This window comes from Lagopus leucura, unplaced genomic scaffold (genome assembly GCF_019238085.1).
Source record: "Lagopus leucura isolate 7727_CA_CO unplaced genomic scaffold, USGS_WTPT01 Super-Scaffold_100012, whole genome shotgun sequence".
Lineage (NCBI taxonomy): Eukaryota > Metazoa > Chordata > Aves > Galliformes > Phasianidae > Lagopus > Lagopus leucura.
Genome location: NW_024962267.1, coordinates 4,290,504 through 4,308,477, shown reverse-complemented (window position 1 = coordinate 4,308,477; position 17,974 = coordinate 4,290,504). Strand labels below are relative to the sequence as shown.

General features: G+C 38.1%; 2 protein-coding genes across 5 annotated transcripts in view; one reads left to right on the top strand and one right to left on the bottom strand.

Annotated features, from left to right (window-relative positions):
- LOC122181653 (neurabin-1-like) overlaps window positions 1-4,584 on the top strand; it is a 42,173-nt gene extending 37,589 nt beyond the window's left edge. For all 3 annotated transcript variants that reach the window (XM_042874212.1, XM_042874213.1, XM_042874211.1), the window contains 2 exons: window positions 1,017-1,205; window positions 3,129-4,584. In XM_042874212.1, the coding sequence (XP_042730146.1) occupies window positions 1,017-1,205; window positions 3,129-3,296 (357 nt within the window). In that variant the 3' untranslated portion in view covers window positions 3,297-4,584. The remainder of the gene's footprint in view (window positions 1-1,016; window positions 1,206-3,128) is intronic.
- Window positions 4,585-5,278: 694 nt separating this feature from the next.
- On the bottom strand, window positions 5,279-17,388 carry PDK1 (pyruvate dehydrogenase kinase 1). Of its 2 annotated transcripts, XM_042874217.1 has the most exons (12): window positions 17,224-17,309; window positions 15,956-16,016; window positions 14,628-14,769; window positions 13,137-13,208; window positions 12,304-12,488; window positions 11,979-12,068; window positions 11,646-11,723; window positions 10,924-11,000; window positions 10,135-10,233; window positions 9,272-9,382; window positions 8,065-8,178; window positions 5,279-7,950 (listed from the first exon to the last, which is right to left on the bottom strand). In XM_042874217.1, exons 3-12 carry the CDS (start codon window positions 14,735-14,737, stop codon window positions 7,810-7,812), a joined length of 1,077 nt encoding a protein of 358 aa, XP_042730151.1. In that variant the 5' UTR covers window positions 14,738-14,769; window positions 15,956-16,016; window positions 17,224-17,309; the 3' UTR covers window positions 5,279-7,809. The 2 variants fall into 2 exon arrangements, with proteins under 2 accessions (XP_042730151.1, XP_042730148.1); XM_042874214.1 differs by lacking the exon at window positions 15,956-16,016 and having other exon boundaries at window positions 17,224-17,388.
- Between the last annotated feature and the right edge of the window lie 586 nt (window positions 17,389-17,974).

The window sequence follows — 17,974 nt, the reverse complement described above, 5'->3', positions numbered from 1 at the left end:
ACCTCAAACATACAGGGTCACATCTCAAATTCATTCATAGAAATATGCTTATTTCCATGTTTCACATTTACAAATGTTGTGTGAGGTGTGTTAACCTACATGTCCAAAGTAGGTTGCTTTGAGATGCTTTTACAAACATCCTTGGTAAGTTATGGAAGCTACCTAATAGAGCAATCTTCACTTCTAAATGCAGCCCATACTCAATAAAAAGCTAGTGAGAGATCTCATTCAAGTGTCACGCTAGAATTCCTGCTGAAGAGATATTCAGCTCTGTTTTATGTGGCTTTTCTTTTGTGATGAAGTGAAAGAGTGCATCAGGACTAACAGCAGTACCTTTTTCCCCCCTCAGAAGCCAATTTGAAATGGAGGCTGCGAGCTGTTCTGTGAGTTCTGTGTGCTGGAGGCACGTAGTATCAGTGGAATGCTATAGGCTCTTGACAGGTGGCCTTCTACTCGGCAGACCCTTTATACTGATGACATGATGCGATCAGATGAAAGAACAAACTGTTCTTGCTCCATAGAAGTGCTCCACATTTAGTAAAAGTGTACTTAGAATTGTTGTCAGATTTCTTGACTGCTAGAATTGTATTCTGGATTTCCTCAAAAACAATCAATAATACAGCTGAGTGCTACTTGAGTGATTCTTCTTGATAGGCCAGTATCTAGTATTGGGACTGAGCCACTTTGACTGATAGAACGTGTTGGTTGTTTGCATACACTGAATTTAGCAAATGCTTTGCTATTTGTTGAGAATAGTTTTCATAAAAATGTGATATCTTAGAGAAAACCGTTTGTGTTCTCTGTTTCTCACTTACTTTGTGTTGAATGTTGTTGTATTGTCGTTTTGTTTATAACAAACTCCTAGGCAAGCTGACTATAAGCTGTGATCTCAACAGTTTATGTCCCTTTGAAGCTACAGTATGTTTAAAAATATACTTTGTTACCCAGATTCAACTGACAACTAGAATCCAGCATAAGTAAAATACTGCTTACAGTGGCTTTTTTCAATTGACTAGGCGTTAGATGATGAATTCACAACAACAGGGAAGCAGAATCAGTGGCACAGTAGACCTATCTCTGAATGGACCACACAGCAAGTCTGCCACTGGCTAATGGGAATGAACATGGAGCAGTACATTACAGAGTTCACAGCTATGAACATAGATGGACAGCAGTTAATGCAACTCGACAGTGATAAGTTAAAGGTATGTGAATATCTCAGGATAGATTTGTAACTGTCTAATTTTCATTGCTTATTCAGCCGTTCTTGTGACTACAAAATCTGTTTTCCTGTTTTCATGAGTTTTGTTTTAAGGGACAGAGTTTTGGTTTTTAAATACTTTGAGACTATACTTAGATGAGAAATTAATAGTTGATAGTATTTTTTTGATAAATAAGAGCTTGCCTTTTTACAAGGTATGTATTCCTGGTTTCATCTTAAGGAAATAAAAATCAGCAAATATCCGCAAGGAAGAGCTTGATACATGTACAGTCAATCTCAGTATAAGGTATGAAAACAAGATCCAGCCAAGCAAAATGCATAGAATTGCAGGATGCAATTTTAGAAATCTAAATTTCTTTCATATCTGTTCTTCAAATGGGAAAACAAAAACTGCATGTGATGACCTTTAATTGCTTTTAATTTTTTACTTCTGCTGGAAAAAAAAAAAAGAAAAAAAAGTAAAAATTAAAGCATTGAATTGTTACTTTAAGCCTTTTCTAGTCATTTTGCCTCTGGAAGATGCATGGTGTGAGTCCCTTACGATGCTAGAAAATGCTTTAAGCTTTTATTTCTCAGTAGATTATCTGTGTTCTGGACAGGCAAGATGTGCAACTAAAATGAGGTTCATTTGCCTATCTTAGCATAAGGCAAAGTATTGTTAATGATCAGTTATAGTAACCGGCTTTGAGTGTTTCAGGGAGGAAAAAATGTGTCCAACTTTGGTCTCTAAAATGCACCTGTATTTTTAGAATAGACTTTCAACACTAAATGTCCTGTATCTTGTAATCAAATATTTCCTCAGACAGAGAAGAAATACCATTACTGGCCTGTCGAATGAATGTCTGTCTGAGGAGTTTGGGATGGTAATGCTTGTAACTCAGTTTACAATTCATGTTATTAAGAGTTCCAAAAGGGTGTGAGACTGCTACCTGTAACTTGGAATCAGATGCTGCCATCTGCTGATCAAAAATCAAAGTGCACTATTACTGGCCATGCACTTGTCTATGCTTTTTATAATACACCTTAAAATCCTCAGTACTTATAAGTGACCAAGTTTGGCTGCCCTAAAACATAGACAGACAATAGAATACACAAACAAGTAAACAGAACAGAAATCTCTGAATGAAGGATAAGCTAAAGAAAAGCATTGCCAGCATTGCCATGATAGGGAGTGCAGTGTTAGCATACCAAATGTTTATAGAAATGATTCACTGGTGTTAACAGACACAATTCCAGTATTACATCATCAAAACAAGAAATGTCTAGGAAAGGTGGAAATTTGTTGCACTTATTTTCTATTTACCATTAGCCCTCACTGGACCTTTGTTATCATAAAGAAACAAATTACGTGCCAGAAAAGATTTTCAACCACAGTTGTAGTTGCCCTTTTTTTTTTTTTTTTTTTTCCCCCCCAAAGTTTTCTTCTCAGGAATGACACAAAGATTCCAAAGATTCAGGTGTTAAAGAGCTGGCCCATCTTCCTTTTAGGTGGATTGGTTTGGTCTTTGTTTTTAACACTGTTACAGTCTTCACCGTGTGTAGTGAAGATGTCTTTAGTTACTAAACTGCTTTATTGATTTATTTTAATCTACATGATGCAACCTTAAAAGAAACATGAACTTCCTAGAATGAGCTTTCATTGATTGTTTTTTTTCAAGCAGTTAAAAAACACTGCTGGCTCGACTGAGTTCAGTAGCATTCCTAATTAAAAAAAAATTAGTGCTTAACAGAAGTTTAAAACTAGTTACTGAATATAAATTTCTGCAGTATATTAAAAAAACAAACAAACAAACAAAAAAAACCCCACGTCCTTAACTGTTCTTGCTTAAATACTGTTGATAGTGCTGTAGGAAAAACTAATAACAAAGTGCTCTTTTTTTTTTTTTTTTTTTTTTAACCCCTAAAGGCTTTGGGAGTTTCCAGTCAAAATGACCGATCAACAATAAAGAAAAAAATTAAGGATATTAGGAAAACACAAGAAAAACTGGAAAAACAGAAGGAAAAAGTTCAGAAGAAGGAGAGAGAAGTTCGCAAGACTGCCAGAGTGGTAACCACTCTTGAATCCAGCTGCTAATGTGACCCTGCCTTTAATCGTAGTTCACACTAGTGTCATTCTGAGGAAGTTCAGCAGATTTGTATATAATTGTACAATTGAGGGGAGAAGGGAAAGTGCAACAGTTTAATATGGTAGGTTTGTTTTTTTGTTCTTTTGTTTTTTACTTTTTCATTATAGTCCCTCCCCATTACAACCCAATAAAATGAAATATTTTCAGTATTTTCATTTCTAGTTGACTCTGCCTGTACTAATAGTAATTTAACTTCCTGCCTTAAGTAATATTTGTGCTTCTAAGACCTCATATGCCCTCTTAATTGAAGTTTCTACACATTTGTGGAAAGTAGAATACTGTATTTAAAATCATTCCAATATTAGTCAACTAGCATTTAATAGAGTTGAATCTGGTAGAGGGACAATAGAAAAATCCTGCCAACAAATTCAGTTTGTGACAGTCCGTTTATCTGTTGCCGCTGAAGATGTATAGAGAAAAGTGTCTAAAAAAAGAAAAAAAAAAAAAAAAAGAAGAAAGAAAGAAAACAGTAATGTCACATTAATTTAAGAAAGCATGTATTTCAAATTTATGGAGTATTTTCTTTAAATTCATGTATTTCTGGGATGATTCATTTTCACACTAAGTCCACTGTAGTAGCACGTTGTTTCTGAATTCCATGTGTTGCAATTTACAGAGAAAATAACAAAAAATATTTTCACAAACTACATACACTAATCATAATATTAATTTCTCTGTACACTACCTTCATGATATTGGGACAAGGTTTAAACCTATAAATAAGATCTTTTTTAACCTATTTTTTCCTAAATAATACATAGTTTTATAGATTTATGCTACAAATAAGATCAATTTGCAATACATGTATTTCTCTTTTCTACTTGCTACAAGTTTTTTGCGGACCAAATTTATATATTTGCTAATTTTAAACTTTACTGTTTTTCGAACTTAAAATATCAAAATATCAAGGGAAGAACTGTAGAAAAACTATCACTGAAGCACTGGGTTTCTGCCTTGTATTTAAATATGTTCAATTGTAGACTACAGATTATTTCTCTTTAAAGGAGGATTTGATACGCCATATAGTTTAGAACATGAATTGGTGTTTTGTATATTTACTTAGTGTTTTGTAGATACTATAACAGCACTTCTTTAATTAGAATTATTCCAGAAACAAAAATATCAATTCCACCATAGAATGGACTAGAACAAAACTTGTACCATTTGTGTATGTGGACCAAGTTCTCCTTTAAATCTATGGACTGTTTTTCATTTTAATTAAATGAATGAGCTTCACTGTTGGTGTTTCACAAGTCTTTCTTTTCCTTTTTTTGTATAACTGTCTTGGGAACTCTAGCAAAGGGATGGCTTGGAAATGCTTCTGCACACCATACATTTCCAAAATAAAGTTTAAGAATCTTGGTAATAATTACTTCTAACGAAAGGCTGTATTTTCAGTTGTGTGCATTAAGAAATCTTGAGAATGTAATTATTTAACTTATTTACTTTGTCTCTTGTAGCTTTGAGTTTGTACTCCGAATTCAGACCTTGAGCCAGGGAGGATCGCTGCCCTACTGATAAAGAGAAGGGAACTAGAAGTACGGAATTATCAAATTCTTAGAATTGCACAACTGAAATTGTGCTTTCTTTACTCCAGTCAAGGATGTCTGTTTCTCAATTAAGTGCTTTCAGTCAGAGCAGGGAATACATCTGTGTGTTATTTCTTTTCTTTCAGTCTTCTGAGCTCAGGGTTGCACCCAGTGAAGAGCTTGTTTCTCAGGAAGGAGACTAGTGGAAATCGTGGCTTGCTTGCATACAGGGCTGTTGCAGCTAACTTGGGGCCATAGCAGAGATGCTAAATTCACCTGGCACCTGAGCATAAGAACAGATTATCGCAGACCACAGATTGCAACATCTGTGAGATCCTGAATAGGAAGTCTGTTTCTACAGAACTTGTTTAGTTATGAACAAAATCACCCAACCAAAAGTGTAATTTCAAAAATATTTTTAATGAATAAATCAGAAAAATTAACACAAATGAAGATTAATTTTACAGTGCAAGACTGAGTTCATTTTCATACAAAACTATTAATCTCAGCACTCTGATAGCTGAGCTAGTATACTACTTCACTATAAACTGTGCTAATGATGACTGCAGTTACAGCAATGAAAAACATTAAAAATATTACCTTCTGAACTTCTATTTAAATCAAAACTAATAGATCAAAGTCATGAGTAGGGTTAAATGCTGTAAAGCACTATACTGCTACATTTGTGTTTTTACCACGATCACTTGGGGTGTTGGGCAAGGAGAGAGAAGTATAATTACAGGGCAAATCTTTCTAATAATCAGAATTCAATAGGGAGCTAGCTGAGAGCATGAGAGAGCTTTTATTTCAATACCACCATTCAATACCAATGTTTAAACAACCTCATAGCGAAAAAGTGACTTTGTTTTTCTTCAGAAATGTTTCTTCTGATTTCCAGATATTACTAAGCTTGCTCAATTTAGTTATTCAAATATTTAAAACAGCAAGAGAGCTAGAAGAATGTTCAGCTTCAGAGCCATTTTTAAAACTGTTGTTGTAACTTTAAGCTTTAGTTCAGCAAATGTAATAATAGCTGCAAACACTCCCTCTAACTTTCATACAAGGCCCATTTTACAATATGTAGAATTTCTCACATTCATCTTCTGGGGTTGAAGAGAGCAGCTGTAGCTTCCCCTCACTTTAGCCATGCAGACTGAAAGAGATTTCGGTCACGAACTCATGTCTTTGTAAGAAAATAAAACAGGGACTTAAGTGCCCCCAAGCTTGAGTGGAGCAGTTAACTGTACTGTTCTAGTTAGGATTAATTAATCCTCCCTCAGAGTGTTAGTTTAACTACATATGTAGCCATTCTGTAACTTCCTCCTGTTAAAGTGACACATGTTAGCTTGAAAAGAGTATAAAAGCATTTTATTGTTTCGCATTGACACTAGGGAGCAGCTGGTGATAATCTTTAGCCTGGCTCAGCAACAGCTAGAACAGCGTGACTGCACATTCTCATGTACCAGCTATGCCCTTCACTTGTGGTATCTCACCTTGTGCTCTGAACAGTGCCAGTAACCTAGTAAAATTTAGGCTCACACTTTCTGAGAGCAATTATGCATGTCTGCTGCATGACTAAATTGCAAGAGTATATGCAATGAGTTACCTGAGGGAAAAGGCTTAATTCTAAAGGTCTTTAACTGTTTCACTCCTAAAATGCTCAGGAATTATACAAAAATACAAAACAGGTGAGTCTGACTTCAACAAAGCTGGAACACTAGCCATTAAGAGAAGCTGAATCCCTTACAGGACTGTGTACCTGAAATGTAATGCTTGGTCAATCCCCAGTGTTCTGACAGTTTGCTTTTGCCTGATGAACATATTCCGTTTAGCTTATTCGCATTACAGCATGACCTCAAGCTACTAGATAAATGAAGCCAGAAGCCCACCACAACTACAAAGGTATTGTCAAAACTTGCTAATTCCACATATTTTAAAATACTCCTGAGAAAGTAGTTTCTATTATCCAAGTATTAGAGGTTCCCTACTAACAATAAATTCTAAAAAATGTTTATTAAAAAATATTTTTAATTTACAGCTGTAACCTGACCTACCCCAGAGTCTGAGATCTCAGTAGGGCTAGAACACCGATACTGTGGTTTGATATTACCTATAGAAATATAAGGAAATGTAAGACAGCAAGCCTTTACTGTACACCAGCAAACACTACTTACTAATTCACAATGATCAAGAAAAGGTAAGTTTATCACACATCAAATATTCACATTACTACCAAAGAAATATTACCGATACCACCTACCTGAGATGCATTATACCAGTGGTAGCAGCTAGAACTGATTTGTTTTTTGTAATCTATTTTATTTATTTTTTATTTATTCCTAAAGACCTATGTGTGGTTTCTAAAGCTGTGAAAAAAATGTTTAGTGTATAGCTAACATTTCCAACTTTGCAAAATTAGGCTTCAGCATACTTAAAATCAAGAAATAGAAAGCTCCATACAGGTGCAAAGGTACAGCAACAAGCTCCTTAATGTTTATTAAATGAGTGTTTCATTAATCTTCTAACACTGCATAATGGAAAAATACTCTGGTAAGCTTTTTCAATAGTTCCATTAAAAAAAATGATGTAATCATATGACCTAATACATTTCTCAGTAGATACGAAATAGGTATCTATTTCTATACGAAATTGGTCTCTATAAAACTTGAAAGTACTGCTCCCTTGATTTAACTACAGAAAGTAGTCATTAATAGAAGGTGGAACAAATTAAGCACAACCTTTGTAAAAAGTATGAACAGCTTATTACTGTTTTCTTCAATTCCAGGAAAGAAAGTAATAGATTTAAGCTTTGTTATTCCCTTTAGAATGATTTTCACAGATCAAATGTGGCTCAGCATCTTGATATAAACCAGGGTCTTTTAAATTCCCTTCACATGGCATACATACACCTTACGAACTGTTGAGCAAAAAGCTATGTACTGCGAAAAGTAGTCATGTCCTTTGGCTCACTGCTTGGCACGCACCAGTCATCTGCTTCATGGTTTGCTTTATAATGCTTCCAGGCTGATTTATTATAGACAGGGAGTCTTTCCACTGATTCTGTTGATAAGGCCTGTAAACAGATAAGACCATAACAAATTTTTTTTTTTAATGGAAAAAATAACAAAGATTCACTAATAGAATTGACGATAAAATTAAAACAGTAAAGTGAAATTCTATATCATACCTTTATGTAAATAACTGCATCTGTGCCATAACCTTCTAAAGAATACAGTTTCAGGTCTCCTTGGAAGTATTGTGCATACAGGCGTGATATGGGCAAGCCATAACCAAATCCAGCCTGATTCAGGAGAAAAAGTATATTTTTATTAACAGCATCAGTTAGTAGTTGGTTTTGGTGGCTTTTAATTTAAAAGGTAAACAGAGGGTCTAAGAGTAATGTTTGACAGTAAGGAATTCACCCCAGAAAGAGGAAAAAAACACTGTTAACCTGTGAGTATGAGGAGAAAACTGTTTTATTCCTTAGACAGACAGAGCTGCTAGATAACAGTTCTTGTATTTTAGTAGCTTTTTTTCAACAATAAACTGTATTGAGTGCCTTACAGCACTGCTGATCTTACAGCGTTTAAGTCAGTTACGTTTCATCATCAGTATACAGAAAAACGTTCAAGAAGAAACTAATGGGAATTTATAGCTTGTGCTACAATTCTGTCAAGCCCTGTCTGTAGTGTAGGATGCAGCCTGAATTTTGAAGCATATAAGTATTTAATCTACTGTATTTGAGAAAGAATTTCTCAAAGGATACTACCCTGGTTTTATGTAAAGACCTGTTACCTAGTGAGCTGCACAGTCATCTAAGGGCAGAAAACTGTTAAAACTCCCTAACAACAAATGCTACATTTTCAGTGCTGCTATCAGAGAGAGCAAATTCAGGAAAGCTGTTCAGAGCTTCTTACTGTATTTCTCGTGCATCTGTTAAGTTCACATGAGATCATGAGGCTGAAGTAGATTCTTCATCTACCCCATCATATCTGTGTACCGTCACTCTTACTGGGGAATGGTACAACTGACCACATAGCACAGCTGAAACTATGGATTTGATTCAAAACTGATGCTATAGTGTTGTTTTCCCCCCTGTCTTCCAGTGGTCACAAGAAGAATTCAGAGTCCTGCATTTGTATGCAGTATAGCTAATTGTTCTGCTTGATGTAGTTCATCTCTATGTTTGATATAGAAAAACAGAATCTTTACATTTAAATAGCTGTCAGTGATTTAGGATTTCATACAATTTGAAAAAAATATTTGAATTAAGCTGTAACATCCAAATGGTCATACACATTGTTTAAAACCAGTACTTCATGGCTTTGGCTGAATGGTTTCTTTTGTGATTATTACTCACATTCAAAATGACAAGGTATAAAAGATTTACATACCAAAGGTGTAGCTCGAGATGTCTCAACACGTGGACGTGGTGCTGTTGAATACATATAGTTGAATAGTCTGTCAATTTTCCTCATAGGAACACCTCCACCACGATCACTCATCTGGAACAAGAAGAAACACATAGTATTACATTCTTCAATGCAGTTTTATAGAAGACAGCATCTCTCAAACAATGATCCAGAGAAAATTCAGGTAAAATATAATACAAAGTTGTCCCTAGAAAATGATGGTCTTCTTAAATTCCCATCTCTCAGCTAGAGCAATGAACAGATGAATTCTTCCCTATCATTCCTTATATAAACCAACTGAATAAAACACCATCATTAAAAATATCCAGAATCTCTTGAAAGTTCTACTTAAATTTTGCATTGCTTTTATCTTGTTCATAACTGTTTTGTCTGAAATCAATATTTATATCTACTAATTTCAACAAGTGACAGGTTCTGTGCATTTTCACCTTTATTATTTGGAACTACTTCCAATGAAAGACAATATATTACAACTCACTGCTGAAGGAGCAAGTCCAAAGAGTTGCTTTACTAGATGTTAATTAGACCTATGCCAATGCTTGCTACTGATCTTTGAAATCCAAATCAATGTTGTACATATGAAAAATATATTAGTCTGCAAAACTGTACTTCAGGCAGATTTAATTGTCATGGAATACACAGTGCTCATTTCCCTTTTCTGAGTTGTTTCACACCTTCAGTAGAGCACTTTGGCTTACAAAATGCTGCCATGACAGCTGCAGAAAGATGCTGCTTTGTTTTCAGTCATGGTCATGTACAAGCTAGGCATGAGCAAAACAATAATCAAAATAACCTTTGAAATAATATTAACAAGAAGTAAGTACCTTAACAGTTAAATCCTCATTTCCCAAGGTGACATGTACATGAATTGGAGGATAAATGCATCGATCAGCATTATGTTCCATGGTGGCTCTCATTGCATTCTGCAATTTTCAAGTACGAGAACTTAAAGCCTATTCTTATCTCTTAGTTTATTATTTTAAAGCAAACATCAATTTAGGAAAGTAAGTTAATTTTATCACATATTTCAGAATTGGGACAGAAAATATAGTTTTAAAACAGTTTTTTGAATTCTTCTGGTTTATTCAGTATCAAGGTTTGTATAATTTATTAGAATTACACAGGCTAGAGTTATTAAAACCATTTAGAATAAACATTTAAATATTTTAATGTTAAATTTTATTTGTAGAAATCTTTATAATGCATTCTATATGCAATAGGACACAAAGATCCAAGAAAAGTCTAGGATAAAAGTAACTCCTAGAAGAAAGTAATATAGGGCCTGCTATAAAGGTTAGAAGTGTCCCCAAAGTTAGGAATATTGTTCTCACTTGCTTTATTAACTTTATACACTTTAAGACTTTTTTTTTTGTCTGCTCAAGATGTCAGAGGTTTTCAGTTGTTAGGCAAAGGAGACAGATAGTCACTTCCTATGCAGTTATTATTTGCCTAAACAGTACAGCTTTTAGGTATTTTCCTGCCATTAAAATGTTGAAAGCTTGCATTTGCAAAAACACACTGCTATCTAGAATTGGTTCAGAAAAATCAAACAAATACAATCTTACTAAACAAACAAATTCTGTAAAAGAATTGTGTAATGTAATTCAACAGACCTTGAAAAGTTCGAAAACCATGTGATAGAGGTGGGAAGGTACATACACCACTTGCATGGGCTGTCCTGGTGATTTAACTGCAGAAAAAAAAGTCTAAATATTTAAATGGAAAACTGGGCAACCTGTATGTAGTAATTCAGCATGTATACTTGCACTGTTAAGACAATTTGCAAGAGAAAGAAAATTTAATAGAATGGCTTGGGTTGGAAGGGACCTTGAAGGTCATCTAGTTTCAACCCCACTGCCATGTGCAGGGACACCTTTCACTGCCCAGAGTGCATTGGCTTTTTCATTTACTTGTAGAAGCAATTTAGATTGTTTTTGTAGGTCTGTCTGAACTTGTACTACCTTGAGAGGCACTCCAGGAAGCAGTGTTAGAAAGGGTCTTTAGCATTCAGCAGGACATGGGAAGGGCAGCAGACCTCTGAGGTCACAGGTATACAGTTGCAAATGTTTTCAAGTCACCACAGGGGATTCAAGTACTTTTTTAAAGAGACTTGACTGTATCTGACTGCAAGTATAAGTGTGTGCTATGGAAAAGGGGAAGCCTTCTGCCAGGTTTTTTTTTTTTTAAAAGTATGCAGTAGAGGACATAATATCCAAATGTATATTAGATTTCTACATATTAACTACACAGAAAGTGAAAAGACAACATTTTACCAGCTAATGCAGAAGAAGCTATCACTACGTTCGGGCAAGCGTCTCACCCCACATTCACTTACTATTCAACTCTTCAAGGACAAGTTCCGGAGAGCTCATGTAATATAAATCACAAAGACTCTTGGCACTTTCATAGCCGTCTGTAAGAAATACACAGAAAGTTACATTTCCCCCTCCGGTTTTTCTTTTCCCCGTTACAGTTTGCAAAGAAGAAAAGCATAATTGAAAACACTGTGCACTGCCAGTGAGATTTTGTATCTTCTCACAAAAATGTTTTCTGGGGGAAAACTGAAAAAAAAAAATGCTTTAATTTAAATTTTTGTTCCGAGATGTGTATTGGCTCTCAGACTCTGTTCATGCAAGTTTTCAGAAGTCTTACTCTTCTCTGGATTTACCTCTAATAACTCCAACAACATTGCAGCTAGGATCAATGCTTCCAATGTGTTTTGGATGAGCTGGATTAATTTTTCCACCAAACAGTAAAGCTGCCAAAAAAAGACAGTATTTTTTATATCCAACATAATTTCTGCGATTCTAGTTTACATCTTCATTTTTGCAAATTTAAAGACAATCTGTAATTCTAATCTTCACTGTATTTAAAAGACTCATTAATAAATATTTTTAATAAGTGTTTAAGAAGTATTAAGCACTTAAAAATGAAAGGAAAATACTGACATATTACAGGTACTGCGTCCCCCTCCCTTCAACAGCAGCACTTACAGTGTTGATTAAGCAGCATTCTAATTGAAATGCGACTCATGTAGAAGCGGTCTAAAAAATACTGCACGTTCTGTGAGGTCACTGGATCAATGCCAAAGCTCTCCTTGTATTCTATTACTCCTTGAGCCATAGTAGGAATTACATCATTGTGCCGATTGCGTATTTTTATCACGGTATCTGTAAAACTAAAATAAATACATTGTTAGGTGTTCACTTCCAAGTGAATTTAATCCTCTGGCAAACTGAGTATCTGCCCGTGAAAATGAAGACGGTTGTGTACAGAAGTACCACGGGTCTGCCTACTGCAGTGAGAAGGCAGCCCAGTCTTTGTAGCATATAAATAACTCCATGCAACTTGCACACAGTCAATAATGGTGCCACCAGTGGTGATGATTCATACACTTACTGTTTACTTACCATTATTTTATTGATCAATGCCAAAAGAAGAAAAAATTGTGCCAACCATGTTCATGCAAATTATCCCATGCCTATCAAATGGTAGCTATGGTCAGCCAATAATCATCAAATCCAATCCACGGATGAAAAGTTCCATACAGCACTGACAACATTGCAAAGAACTGGTAAAAATTTGGTTAAATTTAATGTATTCATAACTTCTTCAGTAAAACAAAAAAAAAACCCCAAGAGCAGAATGATATGGCATAAAAGTGCTTTGTTCCATGTTTCAGTGTTCCATTCTTCCAGGGGGTAAGGGATAATGTTACTGTGATTCTTACCTAGAGACTAAAGATAGTTGAAATTTTTTAAGCCACTTTTTTTCCTGCCAGTCTTTATATATAACATTAATATTGATATATATGACAGATCCTTACCTGTGAATAGCCCCTGAATCTTCCGAACTTTTGTCTTTAAAGTCAAGGATCTCCTGAAGACTTTGGACATACCTTTAAAGGAAAGAAACATGACACAGACTAGTGCTAATATACTTCCTTAGTTCCCTTTGGTTAGCAATATTCTAAGACTGGCTGCATCTAAGTGATTTTATTTGATGTATCCGACAGATCTATCACCTGTGAATTTTGTTAGATATTTCTGAATGCATTCATGATGTTTTCTTCCAAAATTTCCAGAGCAATTAGTTCCACAATTTAATTAAAATGCATAAACAATCTTCCTTCCATTTTAAACCCAATGGCTGATTACTTATTTGCAGCCCTAGTTGGTTCCTGTTTCTAGAAAATTTACCCAACTTGTTCATGATTTAAATATTTCTGCCATCTCCAAGCCAAAGAATTTCCCCATGCATAGAAACTGTCCCAGCCCTTTGATTATCCCTCCTGGACTTTTCTGTTCAGGACAGAGTGACGAAAACTGCATGTGATTCAGAGGAATAACGGACTAACACAGTGGTGGTTACATTCTCCTCTACCACATTGGTTACTCAGTTTCTGACACTATTTGCCTTCTTGCCCATCAGCTGACATTCAGAAAAATATCCACAGTTGCACCAAAATTTTTGATTGTGAGTAAGCATAGAAGTGGAGGAAATTGCTCTCTGCTTTGCATTTGTCCAAGTGGAAATAATTCTCCATTTTGTCAACATAATTTAGCACCACAAGAATTTAAGCTTTCACGTTTCATTCAGAGCCTTCATCTACACTGATATCTCTTGTTATATTCAGTCACCAAATCAACGCTACTCATTCAATGGCAGACTGTTCTCCTAATGTTAAAAGCCTTTTCCACAATGCCATGTGCCATTAGCAGTTGCCAAGCAATCCCTTTGTTTTGCTTCCATCTCGCAAAAATTAATGCTTAATCTCCTTACTTAAAAGCAAACTTTACTTTTCAAAGGACAGCTTTTTAATTTTAATAGCCTTGTATTGATCCTGCTGTGCTCTGGCTTTGGCAGCTTTCTATTGTTTATTTTCTCCGCCCTCACTCTCAGTCTGCAATAACCTGTCTTTTAGACAAGTTCCTATTCTCTTTTGCAAACATTTCGTGTATTTAGATACAGTTGGTTTCTTCAGCTAGCTTCTTCATTTTAGGTAAGTTCTCTATTAAGCACTGCTATGGTGGATTTTTGTTATTACTGAATTCTCATACATGACTGTATGAATAGTTAATGATTTTTAATTCCCTTGTCAGTTATCTAATTGCTCCTGCAGGTTTTTTTTTGTTTTGTTTTGTTTTTCCCAAGTCTTCAAATTTAGTTTCTGTCCCATTGGGATATTTACTCATTCTATACAATGTTCATGTTGTGAGCATATTGAGTACTTCTTTCTGTAGAATTTAATGAGTTGCTTCTCCAGCTGTGTATATGAAGAAAGTCACCCTTGAAGGAATTAAGTAACACCTCTTACCAACTCTGTACCAGCTGAACTGAAGGTGTTCTGAGAAGATTGTCTGGAAGCAGGCTTATTTCCTTCATTATGTTTGCTAATCTTACAGGCAGCTCTTGTCGCAGAAACATAAATGAAGTCTTTTCACAGGCATTTTCAGATCCTGGGACCAAAAAAACACGTTTGACAGCACTGGAATAAAGTCAGCATTTATGGTAAAGTGCTACACAAACCCTTATGTTCTTGCCTAAGAGGCCTCTGGTTAGGTTTTAAAGTTGACTCAGACAGTGTGGTATGCCAATGTTTCTTTCAAGGCAGCAGCACACTTATATTTAAAACTGTTAACTCATAATGAAATCTACCTGTAATGATAAGGACAATCTTGAATATTTAAGAGTAACTACTGCAAGAACTGCTGGCCCATATAATTCAACTTTAAATAACACTTCTATCTAATTAAATTGCTTGTTTCATGTGTAGCAAACACTGACTAACTACCACTGATGAAATGATACGTCATTCATGAAAAGCAAATCAAACCAGCATGGGAAGCTATTTGCAGGAGTCTGTGTATATATCAATTATATGCAGTTATTAAGTCAAGGCATAAATTCACTTCCACAATGCTTGTTTTACTAGGCCAGAAAGGAGGGGGGAGGCAAAGAGGATAAGAAATGCTGACATTTCAGTAATGCCACATCAGTGTTATCTAAGCTTAACTAGGTTGTGTACTGCTGTGAAGTACCTACCTCAGTTTTGGTGTTTCACAACGGGGAACTCCTAAGAATTATCTCTTTGGTGTTTTTGCTCAGTTCAGTCCTTCAATATGACAAGGGGAAGAGTTGGGGAAGACTGCGCTTACCAGTACTACACACTGTTTACATACAAGCTCTGCCCAGAAGCCTCATTCTTTTCCCTAGTCAGGTTGCATTTCTGACATGACTGTTACTGGCCTTTCCCTATTCTCAGGTAAAAATTCCATGAACTAGTCAAATTGAAGGTGTAAGAATGAAACCAAAATCTTGAATTTCCCCCACGCACTTGGCAAATGATATTCTGCAAAGTAGCTTTGCTTCTAGAGGTCACATCACAGTCCTGGGTCAAAATTAGAAGACAGCTTAAGGTAAACAAGATTTCAGTGAACGGGCAAATGCTTTGTTTCCCCATGCAGTTACAATCTATGCAAAGAACTGATAAGGCTCCTACAGAAAACACTGTGCACCAAACCCAAGATACAACTGACGTGTAAGATTAAGACCAAAATTTGCTTACAGAATACTTCATTTACTAGACTGATTGGAACTAAAACGAGAAAAGCAGATTTTGAAAACAACAGTTTTCAAGATTACCTTATGTCAAGGTAGAAATAGCAAGAAAGTGGCCTCCCTTTTGACATGGTAAATACCACACCTTGAAAATAAATAATGATGTTAAGGCAAAAATGATCGTGTTGGTATTCTAGTAGTAAAACAACAGAGGTCAAAAATCACTTTGAATTGCAAGGTTCTTTGCTTAATACAATAGCAGCAAAGACTACAGCGAGATTCCTGTAAAAATCTGGAATTGTAAACATGGGATACATTTTATTGTAACGTACGAACAATGAATGGACAGATGAAGTAAGAGGATACTTAAAAGAATCTGTTTAAATCCGTCTATGTAGGAAGTCTGGGGTTCTCAGTTATGTTTTACTTACAGAAAGATAAAGATCAGTACAGTTGTTTATTAGTTATAGGTTAACATACAGCTTATGACGCTATTCTGCTTACAGAAACAGAACTGACTGCAGTATGGCTCAGGACTGATGAAGGCCTTCGCTCAGGACTGATGAAGGCCTTCCAGTATCACTTGCAGACCTTCCTCTGCACAGCCTTGGAAGCAGAGCAGCGCCTACAATACATCCCTTTTCATTGCAAGCACTCCTCAACCCTGGGAGCGATATTTGTAGTTTTAGCATGGAGCATCAATCACACTGAGCATCCTGCTGCCAACGTATTCATTTTCAAGGCCAGATTCCCAGCCTGGCTCTTGGCGTTTGCCCTCCGCTCCCTCTCGCACACATTCCCCAGCACGCAGCCCTTGGTGTTTATGCTGGGGACAGACAGGCACGTGACTGCAGAGCAGCCGCAATGGTTCCAGCCGCGCGCTACGCCAGCGTTGCACGTTTCCTGAGCTCCGTAAAGCCCGCGTGCCGCCGGCTTTCAGCAGGCTTCACCGGCGTGCCTTTTCGGTCGCCGCGTTAGCAAGTACCAGCTGTCATCGGTACCAGCTGTCCCCGGCTTCTCCCCAGCGCTGCAGCTTGGCGGAACACCAAACCACCTCTGTGACAGCCGGATCTCGAGTTTCCAGCTGAGTTTCAACCTTGCCTCACTTTTGCCTCTGGGTAAGGAGCCATCAGGGCTCCGTTCTGGTGGAAGGAAGCAGAAACCGAAGCCGGTTCTGCCACGAGGCCGGCGTTAAGCAGCGGCACGCGGCGCAGGAGCTGGCCGGGCCCGCCATCCCGTGCAGAGCACCGTCCGCTCCGGGGCCACAGGCGTGAGGCCCGCGGCTCCTCCACGCGCGCGAGGGGCGGCGTCTCAAGCCTCGGCCCCTCAGGGACACCTGCGGCGGGACTCACCGAAGTCCAGGAACTGCTTCATGGAGAGCGGCGAGGGGGAGAAGCGCGAGTAGAAGTCCACCTGCTGCGGGATGCTGCCCGGGGAGGCGCAGCGCAGCAGGGCGCGCAGCAGCCTCATGGCTCCTCCCGCGTGGCCCGTTCGGCTCAGCCCGGCCCGACCGCCATTTCCCGCCGCGCCCCCAGCCCCTATCCGCACCGCGGCCTCCTCCGCCGCGCGGCCGGGGGAGGTGCCCGAGGCGGCGCGCGTCCTCCCGGCCCGGCCCCACGCAGCGGCGGCGGGCGGAGGAGAGGGCGGCTCCGAGGAGAGGAGACCCCGCCCGGCGTTACCGAGGCGGCCGCCGACCTCTGTCCTGGCGACAGGCGACGCTTGCTCCAGGAGAAGCCCGGCTCCGGCAAGGTACGGCGGTGGCGCTCGGGAGGGCGGAGGGGCTGCAGCCGCAGGCGGGGCCGGGGAAGCAGCGAGGGGGGAGAAGCGGGAAATGGCGGCCGGGCTGAGGGGCGCCTCCTCCGGGACCGCGCGGCGCGGGGAAGGTCGCGGAGCGGCGTGAGGAAAGCGGGCTCTAGAGGTGCTGTGCTCCAATGGGGCAGAAATGAAGCCGGGATGCCGCGGCGGCGAGGTCCGTGTAGTCGGGCGCGTGTGAGGCAACGAGATGTGTTTGTTAGGCTCGTACTGTACTCAAATGAAAACCTCGGAACATCGATGAAAAAGGTATTAGGAGTGATGGCGGACGTTCTGACGCGTGTTCTGTGA

What these genes read in the sequence shown, in the direction of transcription:
- PDK1 (XM_042874214.1), bottom strand. Translation starts at nt 17,341, where the DNA reads ATGAGGCTGCTGCGCGCCCTGCTGCGCTGCGCCTCCCCGGGCAGCATC. An exon ending in TGTTGTTGGAGTTATTAGAG is followed by an intron (nt 11,724 to 11,978) that starts GTAAATCCAGAG and finishes TATTTCTTACAG; the next exon opens with ACGGCTATGAAAGTGCCAAG. An exon ending in ATGCAGTTATTTACATAAAG is followed by an intron (nt 7,951 to 8,064) that starts GTATGATATAGA and finishes ATCTGTTTACAG; the next exon opens with GCCTTATCAACAGAATCAGT.